Source organism: Sminthopsis crassicaudata, chromosome 1 (genome assembly GCF_048593235.1).
Source record: "Sminthopsis crassicaudata isolate SCR6 chromosome 1, ASM4859323v1, whole genome shotgun sequence".
Taxonomy (NCBI): Eukaryota; Metazoa; Chordata; class Mammalia; order Dasyuromorphia; family Dasyuridae; genus Sminthopsis; species Sminthopsis crassicaudata.
The window spans coordinates 45,366,913-45,381,750 of record NC_133617.1 but is presented as its reverse complement, the minus strand read 5'-3'; the positions used below and the strand labels follow the sequence as shown (position 1 = coordinate 45,381,750).

The 14,838-nt window shown below is 55.8% G+C and overlaps 1 protein-coding gene across 19 annotated transcripts in view; it reads right to left on the bottom strand.

The window, feature by feature from the left end:
- Nucleotides 1–14,838, bottom strand: part of FBRSL1 (fibrosin like 1) — a 243,842-nt gene that overhangs the window by 165,415 nt on the left and 63,589 nt on the right. For all 19 annotated transcript variants that reach the window (XM_074300108.1, XM_074300116.1, XM_074300010.1 and 16 more), the window contains exon 2: nucleotides 8,792–8,995. In XM_074300108.1, the coding sequence (XP_074156209.1) occupies nucleotides 8,792–8,995 (204 nt within the window). The remainder of the gene's footprint in view (nucleotides 1–8,791; nucleotides 8,996–14,838) is intronic.

The following is a 14,838-nucleotide window of genomic DNA, read 5'->3' as shown; positions in this document are numbered from 1 at the left end:
CCAGACCGGGGCCCCCCACAGCCGAGGTCACCCTCGGCTCCCAGTCTCGGACCTCAGCGGGCCCCGGACACGTCCGACCGCCAGAGCTGCCGCACCCCGGGCCCGGGCCCCGGCACAGCGTGGTCCCCCCCGACTGTCAGCACACGGTAGGGGCTCGATAAGCGGCAGCGCTCCCGGGCCGGGGACAGAGCAGCCGGAGGAGCGGTCCGAGACGGGGCTGGGGGGAGGGGGAGCGGCGCCGGCGCACCTCTGGGAGCCAGGTGACTGATGCTCCCGCACCGGCAGGGTTGCCTGCTAGAGGTAAACTGTCATCCAGCCCCCGCGCCTGCGTCGACTGTGGAAGATGCTAGAAGCGGCAGGAACGACGGTGGTAGAGTCAGAAGCTGTATTTATTTATCTGAGGGAATGAGAAGCCCCCCCTCCCCAGCTGCTTCCAGACCGGGAGGGGGGGACAGCGGGGGGGGGGGGGGGGGGGGGGGAGGGAGGAGGGTGAGGAGGGGCAACCCAGCCCAGGCCCGCTTCCCAGGCTCCCGGCACACGGTCAGTTCAGTTCTCCCCCACTAAGTGGCACCAGCACTCCACCAGCCGGCAGCCGGGCCTCCGGACGCGCAAGTCCTGAACTGCTGGGCCTGGCGAGGAGCCGGCTCCGGCCTACCCGGCCCGACTCTCCCAGGAACCCCCGAGGGGCGCCTCCAAGCGCCCCAGCATCTCTCCCAAGGGGCGCGCTTCCGAAGCCCCCCGGACCCAGAAGGAGGACAGGGACCCAGAGACACAGCTTGAGAGACGTGCAGAGACAGAGAGAGACATAGAGAGATGTACAGAGACAGAGAGAGACATGCAGAGACACAGAGAGACATAGAGAGATGTACAGAGACACAGAGAGACATGCAGAGACACAGAGACAGAGATGTACAGAGACAGAGAGAGACATGCAGAGACACAGATGTACAGAGACAGAGAGAGACATGCAGAGACACAGAGACAGAGATGTACAGAGACACAGAGAGACATGCAGAGACAGAGACAGAGAGAGACATGCAGAGACACAGAGACAGAGATGTACAGAGACAGAGAGACATGCAGAGACACAGAGACAGAGATGTACAGAGACAGAGAGAGACATGCAGAGACACAGAGACAGAGATGTACAGAGACACAGAGAGACATGCAGAGACACAGAGACAGTCCACAGCAGAGAAGCACAAGCCTATCAATAAGCGGACGGCTCCTGCTCAGAAGACCTGGGTTCGAGTGCTGCCTCTGGGCTTCCTGCCCAAGCCAATGGCTCCCTACGCCTGGGTCTCAGCTCCCCCCTCCTCAAAAGCGGAGGCGCGGGAGTTCCTGGAGCTGTTATCCTATGGAGGCGACGACGACGGCACAGATGGGGGAACTTCGCGCAGGCGTCAGAGCCGGGGGAAGGTGCTCAGTCTGAGCTTTCCATTTTACAGATGAGCAGACTGAGGCCGAGCTATTTTGCCTCAGACTCGCACGGTGAGCCCCGCCCCCACCAGGAGCCGGGCAGCCTGAGCGACAGGCAGCTGTGCAGGGACTGGGCGACGAGCCCCAGGGAGCCAGGCCCAAGCTCCCCGGGCTCCTGCCTCTCATCCCACAGCCCCGCCCCCGCTTACCCCGCGTCCAGTGTCCGGCAGCCTCTCCCCGTCCCGGGGAACCTCCCCGCGCTCCCAGCTGTCGGCCTGGGGTCATCAGCCCCCCACACCCAGGGACTGGCCTGCCTTTACTCCGGCCGGGCAGCGGCCCTGCCCCCACCAGCACGGCAGCCAGTCCCGCTGGCTCTGGGGGCGCAGGGCGGCCGTCGGGCTCGAGTCTGGTCTCGGACGCCCGTAGCCGTGTGGCCCGGGGCAGGTCGCTTCGCCTCAGTTTCCTCGTCTGTAAAGTGGGGCTGACGGCGCCTCTCTCCCGGGGATGTATGAGGGCTAAGTGAGTTATATACATAACACGGCCATTCGTGGAACAAGCATCTACTCGCGGCTCGCTGTGTCCTAGCAGCGGGAGTCCTCGGCAGCCTCCCCTCTAACGGGGGAACCGCAGCCCCGAGCGCAGCCCCGGGCGCCAGGTGCCCAGGCGCCCTTCACCGGTGACCACAGAAGGGGCTGGAAGAGGGCCAGAGGGCGTGTGCAGGGCCTGGAGACGCCGTGACGCTGACTGAGGAAGCCCCTTAACTTAAGGGAATAAATGGGGGGGTCATGCATTTCTTATGGACGTCACAAGAAGGCCCCAAATTCTCCATGGGGGGTCATCAATCAATAAGCATGTGCTTGGTGCCGTCTATCAGAGTCCAGAGACCTTGGGCCCCCCTTTCTCCCTACTGGTCTATCTGGGCGGGGCCTCCGTGGTGGGGGGCTTCTGGTCAGGGGCCACTCCCGGGCCCCGGGGCTCAGTCGGGGCTGGCCCCGGGACTTTGTGTCCCCTGAAAAGTCCTGCTAGAGCCGGCCCGGCCTCCCAGGAGCAGCCCAGGCCACGGAGCCCGAGCCCTGGAGGCCAACAACAGCCAGGGGCCTTCCTGCCATGGGAAGCATGCCGAAGGGCAGCAGCTACACCGTGATCTCCCTCCTCCTCCACCCTCCTAAGGTTTCACCGAGACTGTCGGGCCTTGCCTCGTATTGGGCTTGTGGGCCACCAGAACCCCCAGATCTTTTCCTCCTGCCTAGTCATTCACTTGGCCCAAAGACCCAGGCAGCTTGGAGTCCCCCCTGGGACTTCCTCAGGGAGATAGAAGCTTTCCCCCATAACTCATGACATGTAAACTCCTCTGTTTGAATTAAAGCTACTAATGCGATTATGCACTATAATGGGGCATCTTCCCATTCTTCCTCCAGAAGATAACTTTCTCAGGGAAGCCCCCTGCCCCCGCCCCCTGCTTCGAGAACCCTTGGAAGACTTCTCTTAAAGGGACCCCGCCCCGGCCCGGAGGCCGGCTCCCGCAGATGCTGTTTGGGGCGCCCCAGGGAGGCGAGGGAGGGGCCGGTCTGAGGTGGGGAGCACTTCCTACTGGGGAAGGCTGGCCAGTAAAAGAGCGCTTGTTGTGGATATTACCCATGAGACAGCGGGCATTTAGACGGGCAGGGAGGTCTGCAAAGCACCTGACTGTTGGTGGTCTCGACCGATCCTCAAACCTGCGCTGGGAGGAAGTATACTGGGACACAGGAGAAGAAACCGAGTCTCGGGAGGCTAAATGACCTGCTTGGGATCCCGGAGAAGGCGACCTCCGGGTTCACATCTGCAGGGCCGGACAGGGTCCTGCGCCCGAGGCCTTCCAACTCTCACCTATAAGCAAGGGGGGGGCGCCAGTCGTACCTGCGGCTGCAGCCCCGCCCTGGCCAGTGGCCGGGAGGCCCCAAACCCCGAGCCGGTGCTCTGCGCCCCCCCACTGGCTGTCTCCTGGGCCCGAGGCACTCAAAGGCCACTAACTCTGGGCCGGGAGTCGGGGGCCCCAAGTTCAAATGTAGCCTCGACACCCACTGGCTGGGCGATCCTGGGTAAGGCGCAAACGCTGCCTGCCTCAGTTTCCTCAACTGTAAAATGGGGTGACAATAACGCCCCCCAACCAAATAAGATAACGTGCATCGTAGGAACTGAACCTTAACATACGGGGGGCGGGGCTCGTAGCCCCGATCTCCAGGCCTCCCGGACACATCCGCAGGTGTCGGCCCGAGGTGAACAAGAGTCCACACCGGGACCGCTAAGACACGTAGGCACTTAAACCAGTCACAGCTGTTAAGCAGTGACTATGTGCCAGGCCCTGGGCTAAGCACTGCGAAAAGGAGAAGGGGGCTGCAGCCTTCTGGGGGGCTATGGACAGCCAGCAAAGCTTTTCCTGACCCTACAAAGACCCCACATGCTCTCATCTCGGTGCTGGCTGGGTCCCAACCAGGACCCCTCTGAGTGAGGGGCCAGGGCTTCCCTTCTCTGTAAAAGGAGGACCCAGACCCCCATGAGGAGCCAGATGTATCAGCACTAATTAGGCACCTCCTGTGTACCAGGGACACGAAGATAAGCGTCCTGCTCTAGAACCCCGAGCCCCTGGGCAAGGACACTGCTGGAAGCCGCCAGAGGCCTGGAGCCAGCGCCCTCCCCCGCCCAGAACAAGCCGGCTGCAGCCTGGGCTGTGGCCAGCAGAGGGCGCCAAGGGCCTGCAGACCGGCCACCCAGAGCTGCGGGGAGGGGCCCCTGCTCCAGGCAGGCACAGGTGCGGCCTCCCCGCCCCCACCCACATCCTTTCCCCAGGCTTGGGCCCCCAGGCTCCAGGGGCAGTCCCCTCAGGGGGCATCCGGCCCAGCTCTGGGGGAGGGGCTGGCCAGTCCAAGGTCAGAGGGGCGGTAGTTAGCAGGACTGGAACCCAGCTCCTCAGCACTTGCACTCGCTGCCCCCGGGCACCCCGGGAGGTCTATGGGGCCCTTAGATGTGGGGTGCAGAAACAGAGGGGAGGGGAGGGGGAAGGAGACTGGGGGGAGGGGCGTCCTGTTTGGTGTGCCCATCCCCCTCCCCTTTCCCTCTGGCACCCTGGGCCCCGGCGCCCTCCTGCAGCCTGGGCCCGCCCCAAAGAGAGAGCTGCGAGGAGGGCCCAGCGGGGGCACTTACACGGGGGAGGGGCAGCGCCCACCTCCGGGCCCCCCCCCATCTCTCAGCCGAGGAGATGACACCGTGAGGGCTTCAGCACGAGCGCCCCTCCCCCCGCCCCCCTCCGGGCACAGGCCCTCCCCCCTCCGCTTTTTCTTTCCACCAGAGGAAGGCCCACGTGGGGCTGGGTGACTGCACCCCAGGTCACTCGGGCGATCCATGGCAAAGCCGGAGCCGCCTTCCTGGTCCCTCGGAGCTGCCCCCGCGCTCACAGCGGGCCCTTCTCTCCGGCCCCCTCCGCACTTTCTGTGGTAACTCTTTCCCGATGACATCTTAGTCTGGGTCAGGCCGGGATGAGGCCGGGGTCGCGGGCCCGTCACCAACCCCTCTGAGCAGCCCCTCCGAGGCCTTCCCAGCCGTCCCGGGGTGTGGGGGCCGAGCTTCCTCAGCCGGCGCTGACCCCAAGGGCCCCGCAGAGCGCGCCCGACCCCCGGACCGGACCCCTCCCGCTGCCGCCTGCCTGGAGCAGCTTCCGAGCCCCTGGGAATGAAGGACACGGACAGTTTTACAGACACGGCCCCCGAGTCAGGGGTAACCTCCCTCCGCTCTGTGCCCTCAGTTCCAAATCTGGCCCCGCCGGATCTTGGAGCCACTCAGAAGGAGTCTTCCGATGGCGTCTCCGGTCTCCCTGTAGAAGGGGAGGAGAGAAAGGAAACCTTGCTCCGGGCTACGGCCCTTCTGACCCCCTTGATTCTGGCCCGGCCCGGCCGCCCTGCGCAGGCTCCGGCCTTGGTCCCGAGCCAGGGATGCACACACACGTTTTGGGCACGTGCTCCTTGAGTGGGTGGGCACATGCCCCCCATTCACCCTCAGGCCTCTGACCCGCCCCCCACGCCGCCCCAGCCCCAGCCGGGCCTTAAGAGAGCAGGCCTGAAAACAAGTAACTTTTGTTTCCCCCACAAGGAACTCCTCACTGACCTAGTCGCCGAGGGAGGAACTGGGTTATGGGACAGAACAGCAGCTGCGTCCTTGGGCAACATCTGGAGCCGCCCGGCCATTGGGGTCTGGCCCGAGAGCAGTCCCAGGCCCCCGTCAGAGGGAGAACGGAGGCCGAAGCCCCCTGATCCCCGCTCCACCAAGGATGGCCTGAAGGGCGGGGACCCGGGCCCAGGAGCCCAGAGCCTCTCCCGGCTGACCTTCCGAAGCCACGGTCGGGGAGCTCAGCCCCGGCGGGGCAGGTGGGGTGGGCAGGGGAGGATCAGCTTCCCCAGCCCGGGAAGGCTGGGGCCCCGCTGGGGCCTGAGCCCGAGGGACACTGCTGGCCTGGGAATGAGGGCGATCTCATTTCCAGCCTTTGAGAAGAGGAGGCAGGTAAGGGTTCGAAAACAGAAACCTCGCCCCCTGGGTATTATTCTGGGCACCGGGACAGGACTACCAAGTCATGCTTAATCCCTGGCACTGAACCGGGGCCAAACGCCTCAGGAGAGGAAGGAGAGGAAAGTAAACACGGCTTGCGGGTTCCTGCCTCGCCAGGGCTGGAGGACGGGGAGAAGCTGCAGGAACGGGTTCGGCAGGAAACCGTCCCGGATTCCCAGCAGCAGTCCTAAGGCTCCATTACAACCCCGAGGAGGAGAGGCATGGTCCAGGTTAGACCCGGGAAGGGGAAGGCCTGCTCAGGCTAGACCACAGTATGAAGGGGTCTCGGTGCAGGCACCATGGGTGCAAGGCCAGGCTGGACCTTGGTGGGAGGAGGGAGCAGAAGGTGGCAAGTGGCCCTCAAGTCAGAGCTTAGGAGGCAAGGGTTCAGATTAGACCACCCTGCCAAGGTGGGCTAGCTCTAACCAAGAGAAAGAGCTGGACCCCTGCTAAAGGGAAGATGAAAAACAGATGGGGGGAAGGGCAGTACAAGCAATGCCTTTTTATGCTTAAGGCACTTCCTACTTCCCAAGAAAACTTGGTGTAGCGTCCAAAGAGTTTAAATAAGTCTACTCCACTGGCGCCCAAAACCCCCAAACCGATATTTGACTATAAAAAGACAGACATCGGGTCTCCCCTAAGTCTGGGTGAAATACCAACCAGTCGGGCAACCAGATTTCCTGGGCCACAGCACCCCGCCCTCCGGGCTCTGCCCTAAAATAGGACTGGGGGGGAAGCCCGAGACCACCTAGCCCAGCGGCATTTGTATTCACTCATTCATTCAATGAAATGATCGATTCAGCACACATTAAACACCACGACAACTACAACTACCATCGCCACCATCACAGCCAAAGGGAAGTCTCCTCTGCCCACTCGGCAGGAAGAGACACAGGAGCCTCCGGGGAGCTCCGGAGAGAGCTTAGTTCTGAGAGGGAGAGCGTTCCAGGCATGGGGCACAGCCCGGGCAAAGGAGCAGAGAAGAGATGCAGTGGTCTATGTGGGTAAGGGTGAGAAGCTAGTCTGGTGAGAAAGGAGCAGGGAGGGGAATGAGGATGTACATGACGCCTACTGTGTGCTGGGCTCCCCGCTAAGTACATTTTATTAGGAGTAGCTCATTTAATATTCATTTGTTTATTAATGATTAATTTAATATTCAAACTTAGCACAGTACTTGTTTGACCCTCAGATTCCTGAAGTAGGTGCTGTTATTATCCCCATTTTGCAGGTTAAGAAATGGATGAATGAGTCTGAAAAGAGTGGAAGGCTAGATTTTTCACTCATGTCTTCCTGATTCTGCCCTGCAGATCCCTTGTAGCTTCTGGTTCTATAATGTTTTATATGCAACACCCCCCAAAGGGGGCAGCTATGTGATACAATGTCTGGAGCTCTGGAGTCTGAACTTAGACATTGACACTGGGAGACCCTGAGCAAGTCACATAACCCTGACTGCCTTGTCAAAAGAGCCCAGAAAGGAAGGCTGGGCCAAACGTTGGCTCTAAATGCCCCCAAAGAAGTGTTGATGTTCTGTCTGGGGCAGATGGGAGCCATGGCAGCTGCCTGAGCAGGGGAGTGCCCCGATGACCAGTCTGGCCGCTGCGAGGACCCGGGAGAGGAAAGGCAGGGAGCAGGCGAGACAAGAACAGATCAGAGCCTGGGCCGTCGGGCTGAGGAGACGCTGAGCAGCGGCAGGGCCGAGGAAGCTCGGAGCTCTGGCTCACACCTAGCACCTGCCCACGCGGGTCACCTAGAGCCGGACGCTGGCACCGAACCGGAAGGGAATCCCTGACTGGGAGAGCGCGCTGGTCCGGGTCCCGCCTCCTGACCAGCCGGCCCTGCCCGGCTCACGCACCAATGAATGTGACAGATCTGTTCTCGGTCCCGAGGACCGAGGCAGGAGCCGTCCCCCGGTCATTTATTCCAGGCCGGACAAACAGCAGCAGTGACCGCGGGTCTGTGGACGGCCTGTCTCCCCAGGGCCGCTCCCGGTCTCTCTGCCGGGGCCTCTGGATCAGGCTCCGTGGGTTTCCCTGCACGTGGCCAGGCGGGCACCGCGTGCGTGGCTGCTCGTGGGGGATGCGCGGGGACTATTTATAGCTCAGACAAGGTATTAAAAACAAGTTTTTCCAGTCCCCAGGGAGCCTCCTCTTGAAACCTGCTGTTCCACAGCCTGTCCCCGAGGCGCTGGAGAGGACCCCAGGGCCTGGATTCGGGGCGCCATCCCGCCTCCCCGCGGCTCTCTGCTCACCTAGAACAGCGACAGCATGTCAAGGACGGCGGTAACAACGACACGGTGGCCGGGCCAGCGAGCAGAGGGCTGCTCGGCCTCAGACTCCCTGCGAGCGGGGCTGATGTCACCCCGGGGCCAGCCACGGCTTCTGACTCACCCCCGGTAAAATGTGGGGCTCAGACCCAGGCTCCTTGCCAGCTGACCTCCCCCCCAGGCTGGTCGATGGAAACACAGCCGGTTTCAAGCCTCAGTTTCCCCATCTGGCTGAGATCTGTGTCTCCCACTAAGCCGGCCCCAGAAGCCTTCTGGGCAGAAGGGCTGGCTGATAAAGGGCCAGCACCCTACCTCACCCCCCCCCCCCGCCATGGCCCAGGAAGCTCTGACCCATTCCCACGACCAGGAGGCTGAGCTGGCTCTCAGGGAAACAGGGAGAAGGCGCCCAGCAGCCTTGCCAGAGTCCAGATGGGGCCCCCTAGTGTCCCACCCAGGGATCCACCTTCAGAGCCCCGAGACGGGGTCCCCCAGTGTCTCCCATTCTTTCCCAGCCCAGGGAGGACGCCTGCCCACCTGAGTAGAGAGCTGGAAGGGGATCTTCTTCTTCACTCGCTCCTTGCCCCGCTCGGCCTCGCGTTCCGAGTTCCCCGGATCCCGGGGGCCGTGGCCGTTCTCACTGGGCTCGGTGGAGGGGCAGTTCTCAGATTCTCGGGCCCTCTTGCTGGCCGGCCGTTCCCACTTTTCCTTCCGTTCCTGGGGCTTCAGGGCCATGTCCTTCTGCAGGGGAAGAGAGAAAAAGGCAGGGGCGCATGAGTGTGATGGGACACTTCTGAAATGCTCCCTGCTGCACCCCAAAACCTTCTCAATGGGCTCTCGATTCTCCCCAAGTACTGGAAGACAAAGCCGGGTCCAGGAGAGAGGCTGCCCGCTCTCAGCCTTCTCTTTAGCTGCACTGCAGCAAGGTTGGCAAAGCATTCCTGCGTTTGGTCTTTACAACACCCTGGGGGTCATGGTGCGGAGGGCAGAGCCTCGGACAGCCTGCCCGCCTCACTTTCCAGTTGTGAAAGGGGATAACAACACCTACTTCATAAGACCATCACCAAGATCAAGAGATCCCGTAAAATCCCGGAACACAGTAGACCCTTAACAAATAAAAACCTGTTCTCTCCTTCCCCCACCCCAGAGAATTATTCCCGTTTTACAGATTAGGAAACGTCCAGGTAACAAGACACGACAGCACCTTACAAAAGAACTGGGTGTATTGGAAAGAACCCAAAATTGGCCATGCGACCCGGAGTTCAAGTCCTGACCCTGCTACCGTTTGTGTAATCTTGGGCAAATGACTTAAGCAGGCACCAGGACACACACGGAACCGGCTCCTTGTCCCAGGCCACTCGGGACAGGAATAATTCACCAAGATGATGGCGACCGGCAGTGCAGACAGTTCATGTGCAACTCCCAAGGGCCACGGACAAAACAGATGCGTCAAACTGGGCTTAAAGGACATAAACTTAAATAAAAGGTGTCCCAAAAGTCTTAATGTGGCTGCGGGGAGCCGAACCAAGACTTCTGGGACAAAATAAAGCCGGTCAGAGAACTTGTCTTAATGTGCTGTTCTTTCCTGGTCAACTCCTCTTCCTCAGATGGGAATAAAAGGATCATAAAATTGTCATGTGACCCTAATCAAGCCATAAGCTTCAAGTTCCCCCTCAGTCTGTTCTCTAAGGTCCCTCCTAGTTCTAACCTAGGACAGGGATGCTTCGATTCTCATCTTGGAATCCTCAGTACCTGGTGTGGAGTCTGGTATACAAGAGGTGCTTAATAAGTCCTTCTTGAGTGACCGCATTTATGTGTGTGCACACAAGAGCACGTGCATGTATACACTTTACCTCCCAACCTCCAAAGAAACTAGCTGAAAGCAGAGGCTGTTTGGTCTGTGAATCCCAGGTCCTAGAACACAATATGCACTTCATAAATGTGCCAACTGAATAACCACCACGATGGAGAACTGCTGACTGATCTGGAGCGGAGGTGCTCCTATCTATGATCTTGTGTGCTCAAATGTACTCACATTGTACTGTGATTAGCACCGGCATACAGTGAGTGCTACATAAATGCTTATTAGCTTCCTTTTCTCCCTCCCCCCTGAAATGAAGAGTGAAGAACAGACACTGACACCAACTCCACAGGATGTGAGCTCCTCAGGGATGATCGCCCCCAGCCTCCCCCTCCCCCCCCACAGGGAGTGTGCCAGTGTGTCTGTGTCTGTTCCCCCCCCATCCCCTGGGGCCCTAAGACCAGCACAGGCCTGCTTGGCTCCCCTTCCTGCCCTCTCTTCTCCAACTGCCCCTCAGGAACATCCACAGCTGGCCCAAGACCAAGCAGGAAACCCATGAACAAGGGGGGCCTGGTTCGCTGGGTGTAGCGGACCCTGGTGCCCTCCATGCCCGCAGCCACTGACCGTCCCGTTGCAGCTGCCACGGGATGTGACCACGGAGCAGAGAAGGGGCCTCTCAGCCCGTCTGTGATTTCTGAACCCTGACCTGTCCGGTCACTTCCTCCCCCGCGCCCTTCCCTGTATTGTGCCCCCCCCCCCCCCAATGCTCCAAATACTCCCTGGGTCTTTCTGCCACCTGCACCAGGGACAGAGGGAGGAGCCCAGAGCGAGACCTAAGCTGCTGGGGAGGAGCTGCAGGTGTGTCACTGTGACCCTAGGCTCCAGTGCCACTCTCGGGATCTGGAAGAACACAGAGCTCATCAACAGCCCCTGGTTAATAAAACGGAAGCAGGCCAGGCTATTCTGTCCAAAGTGCGGGAGCGGCTCTAAGAGTGCCAGCTCTTAAAGTAATCCTAGGAAAAGGACAACAGGGGAAAATATCGATGGCTAAAAAATCCCAGAGACAAGGAGACTCCACAAGCCCAGAGAGCCGCAGTTCAGGCCCGAGGACCAAGCCTCCCTGGGGCAGGACCCTTGGAAATCCCCCTCCTTGGAAGGTCGTCTGAGAGTGGCTGAGAAGACAGGAAGCTGGGCTGAGGATTCTCTCCAAGTCCATACAAGCTTCTCCCAGAGAGCCGCCGGCAGAGCCCGGACCTAGCAAAGAGCTAGGGGCTACGGCTCCCCACAATCTTGGGGTCCTCTACCCCAAAGAGAACCCCACCCGCAGGACGACCCAAGCTGCAGTGGCCTCTATAGGGAGCACAGTACAGACAGAGGCAGAAGAACCGGGGTCAACCTCTGGGGTTTATAACCCCAGGCGAGCCATTTACCTTCCCCTCACATCAGTTTCCTAATCTATAAAATGGGAACACCTTATTATAGATGTCTTCCAGCTCTCATCCTACAACCCCCTGATTGTGTTCAAGTGCCATTGCTGCTATAACTAGTACAGACTCCTCTAAGCTTTCTCTCTAGAATGGGAATAAATTTTGTATTAAAGCTTTTTTATTTTTAAAACATATGCATGAGCTCTTTTCGTAGTGGCCAGAAACTGGAAGTTGAATGGATGTCCATCAGTTGGAGAATGGTTGGGTAAATTATGGTATATGAAGGTTATGGAATATTATTGCTCTGTAAGAAATGACCAGCAGGAGGAATACAGAGAGGCCTGGAGAGACTTACATCAACTGTTGCTGAGTGAAATGAGCAGAACCAGAAGATCACTGTACACTTCAACAACAATACTGTACGAGGATGTATTCTGATGGAAGTGGAAATCTTCAACATAAAGAAGATCCAACTCACTTCCAGCTGATCAATGATGGACAGAAACAACTACACCCAGAGAAGAAACACTGGGAAGCGAATGTAAATTGTTAGCACTACTGTCTGTCTGCCCAGGTCACTTATACCTTCGGAATCTAATACTTAACATGCAACAAGAAAATGGTATTTACACACATATATTGTACCTAGACTATATTGTAACACATGTAAAATGTATGGGATTACCTGTCATCGGGGGAGGGAATGGAGGGAGGGAGGGATAATTTGGAAAAATGAATACAAGGGATAATATTATAAAAAAAACTTACTCATGCATATATACTGTCAAAAAATGTATAATTATAAAATTAATAAAATTTAAAAAAAATAAAAAAAAATAAAAAAAACTAAAACATATGCATGGATAATTTTCGACATTCACCCTTGCAAAATCTGGTATTTAAAAATTTTCCCCTCCCTTCTCCCCACCTCTTCCCCTAGATGGTAATTCATTATATGTTAAACATGTGCAATTCTTCCATATGTATTTCCACAATAATCTCACTGCACAAGAAAAACCAGAACAAAAAGGGAAAAAAATGAGAAAAAATGCAAGCGAACAACAATAAAAGAGGTGAAAATTCTTCACATTCAGTCTCCACAGTCCTATCCCTGAGTGCAGATGGCTCTCTCTATCCCAAGATCATTGAAACTGGCCTCAATCATCTCATTGGTGAGGAGGGCCACGACCAGCAGAATTGATCATCATATAGTATTGTTGTTGAAGTATACAATGATCTCCTGGTTCTGCTCGTTTCCCTCAGCATCAGTTCACGGAAGTCTCTCCAGGCCTTTCTGCAATCCTCTTGCTGGTCGTTTCTTACAGAACAACAATATTCCATAACATTCATATACCACAATCTATCCAGCCATTCTCAGCTGACGGACATCCTAGAACAGGAACGATAATGCCCAATCCCCGTCCCGCCTCATGGAAGAGTTGGGCGTGAGCAAAGCCATTTGGGGGCTGCAGAAAGTAACAGGTGTGTGCCCTGTGGCCTAGATGAATGAGCAGATGGCAGAATGGAGGCTTCTCCCTTGGGATTCCTGGCCCCTAGCTCAGTGCCTGGTATACAGTAGGTACTTCAGTAAATGCTTGTTGAATGACTTATTTCTGGTGGCAGAGGTGCTAGCTCTGTTCCTTACTAATTCAGTTGCTTTAAGAAAGTCACTTAAGTTCTAAGTCAATCTTTCAATAAAATAAGGAAACAAAAAGAAGCAAGAGATGCTTTGTCGTTAAGGAGATCACAATGCAATGGGGAGACAAAAGAAAGAAGACTTGGACTTGATAACATATAAATTTCCTTTGAGCAAGGTCTAAAACAGGAATTCCTTTGGAAAATGGACAGCTTTTGAGGGAAAGAAGTCGGGAATTTAGTAAATAACTCTTATTATTCTGCTTAGATATGCCAGAGAGTAACAATGTTACTGAAAAACCTTCATGGGTTGGACAGATAAAGGACAGGAGCATTCATGCTACAAGCAGGTCCACACAAGGAGTCCTGTGTCATCCCAATAAAGCCCACTTCATATTGAGCCGAAGGAGGGGGAAAAACCAAAACAGCAACAGCCCACCCTCCAGGCTGAGCTAATTGATTTCTGCAAGAACCAGAGCTCAGAACTGATTCCCAATCGATGAGGTTATGCGATTCTTGGTGTAGCCTCGGAGAAACCCTTCCCAGGCGTGCTCTGAAGGCTTGAATTCTGTTTATACCAACGGCTTTCTGGGAATAAGGATTCTCAGGACCGGTCTCAATCAAATCTAAAACAAGAAATAAGCTGGAGGCTGATTACACCATGAGGACATTTCTTTCCAAAAAAGCTCCTCTGAGAAATAGATGGGGATTGCCGAGAAGTAAGGATGGAGAGTCGCACTTACTGGCCAGGCTGGTACACATTTAACCACTTTATGAGGTATTATGTGCCCCTTAATAAAGCTGTCTTATCTGTGTTTATAATGGTGTTATTAGCATGGAAAATACTAGAATTTATTATATGGCATATAGTATACGCAGTATATATAGCATACACTATAAATACTATGTATTATATACTACATATAGTAAGCACAAATATACTATGTATAATATATAAATACTACATATATATACTAAATAAATGTAAATACAATATATTCACTATAGTATATATTCTCTCTCTATATTATATATAATTATAATATAATATAAATAACATATATACTATATATATACACACTATGTATAAAGTATGTGTTAAGTATATTTTACACATTTATGGATAGATAGAGATACACACCCACCCACACACAATATAAAGAATGGAGCCTCACTGAAAGGTAAGGGAACTTAAAGAGGTTGGAAATCCCTAGATTTCCTAGGGAATTCCTAGGTCTAGACCCTAAGTGGATTGTTTAGAGGCTTGTTTCTACTGCTGGGGGTGGGGGTGGAGTTTATTCAATTATTTCTTCTTCTAACAGGATTCTTAGTGAAGAAATCCCTTTGACAAAAGCAGATCAACAGGGATTCTACAACAAGCCACAGAGAGTGGTCTATCCCGAGTAGATTTATTCAGAATCAGCCTATGAATGTACAGTCAGAGGAGGAGAATTTAGACAGAAATCTTCCCAAATCAGCCTTCTATTCACCCTACCAAGCTGTTTCCGAGGTTCTATTATTATTTTAAGTTTCTCAGAGCCCACTAACTCTTACTTTACACACTGTTCTGACTAGCCAGAGGGCTCTGATCACTTCACAATCAGAAGGGAGGAGGGGCAGGACCGCTTTGGCTGGGAATCCTGAGGGCCCCTGGCCAGGTTGCTAGCTGAGTAATCCCTTTAGAAGGGGCTGGGGAAGTGGGTGTCAGTCACTCTCACTTC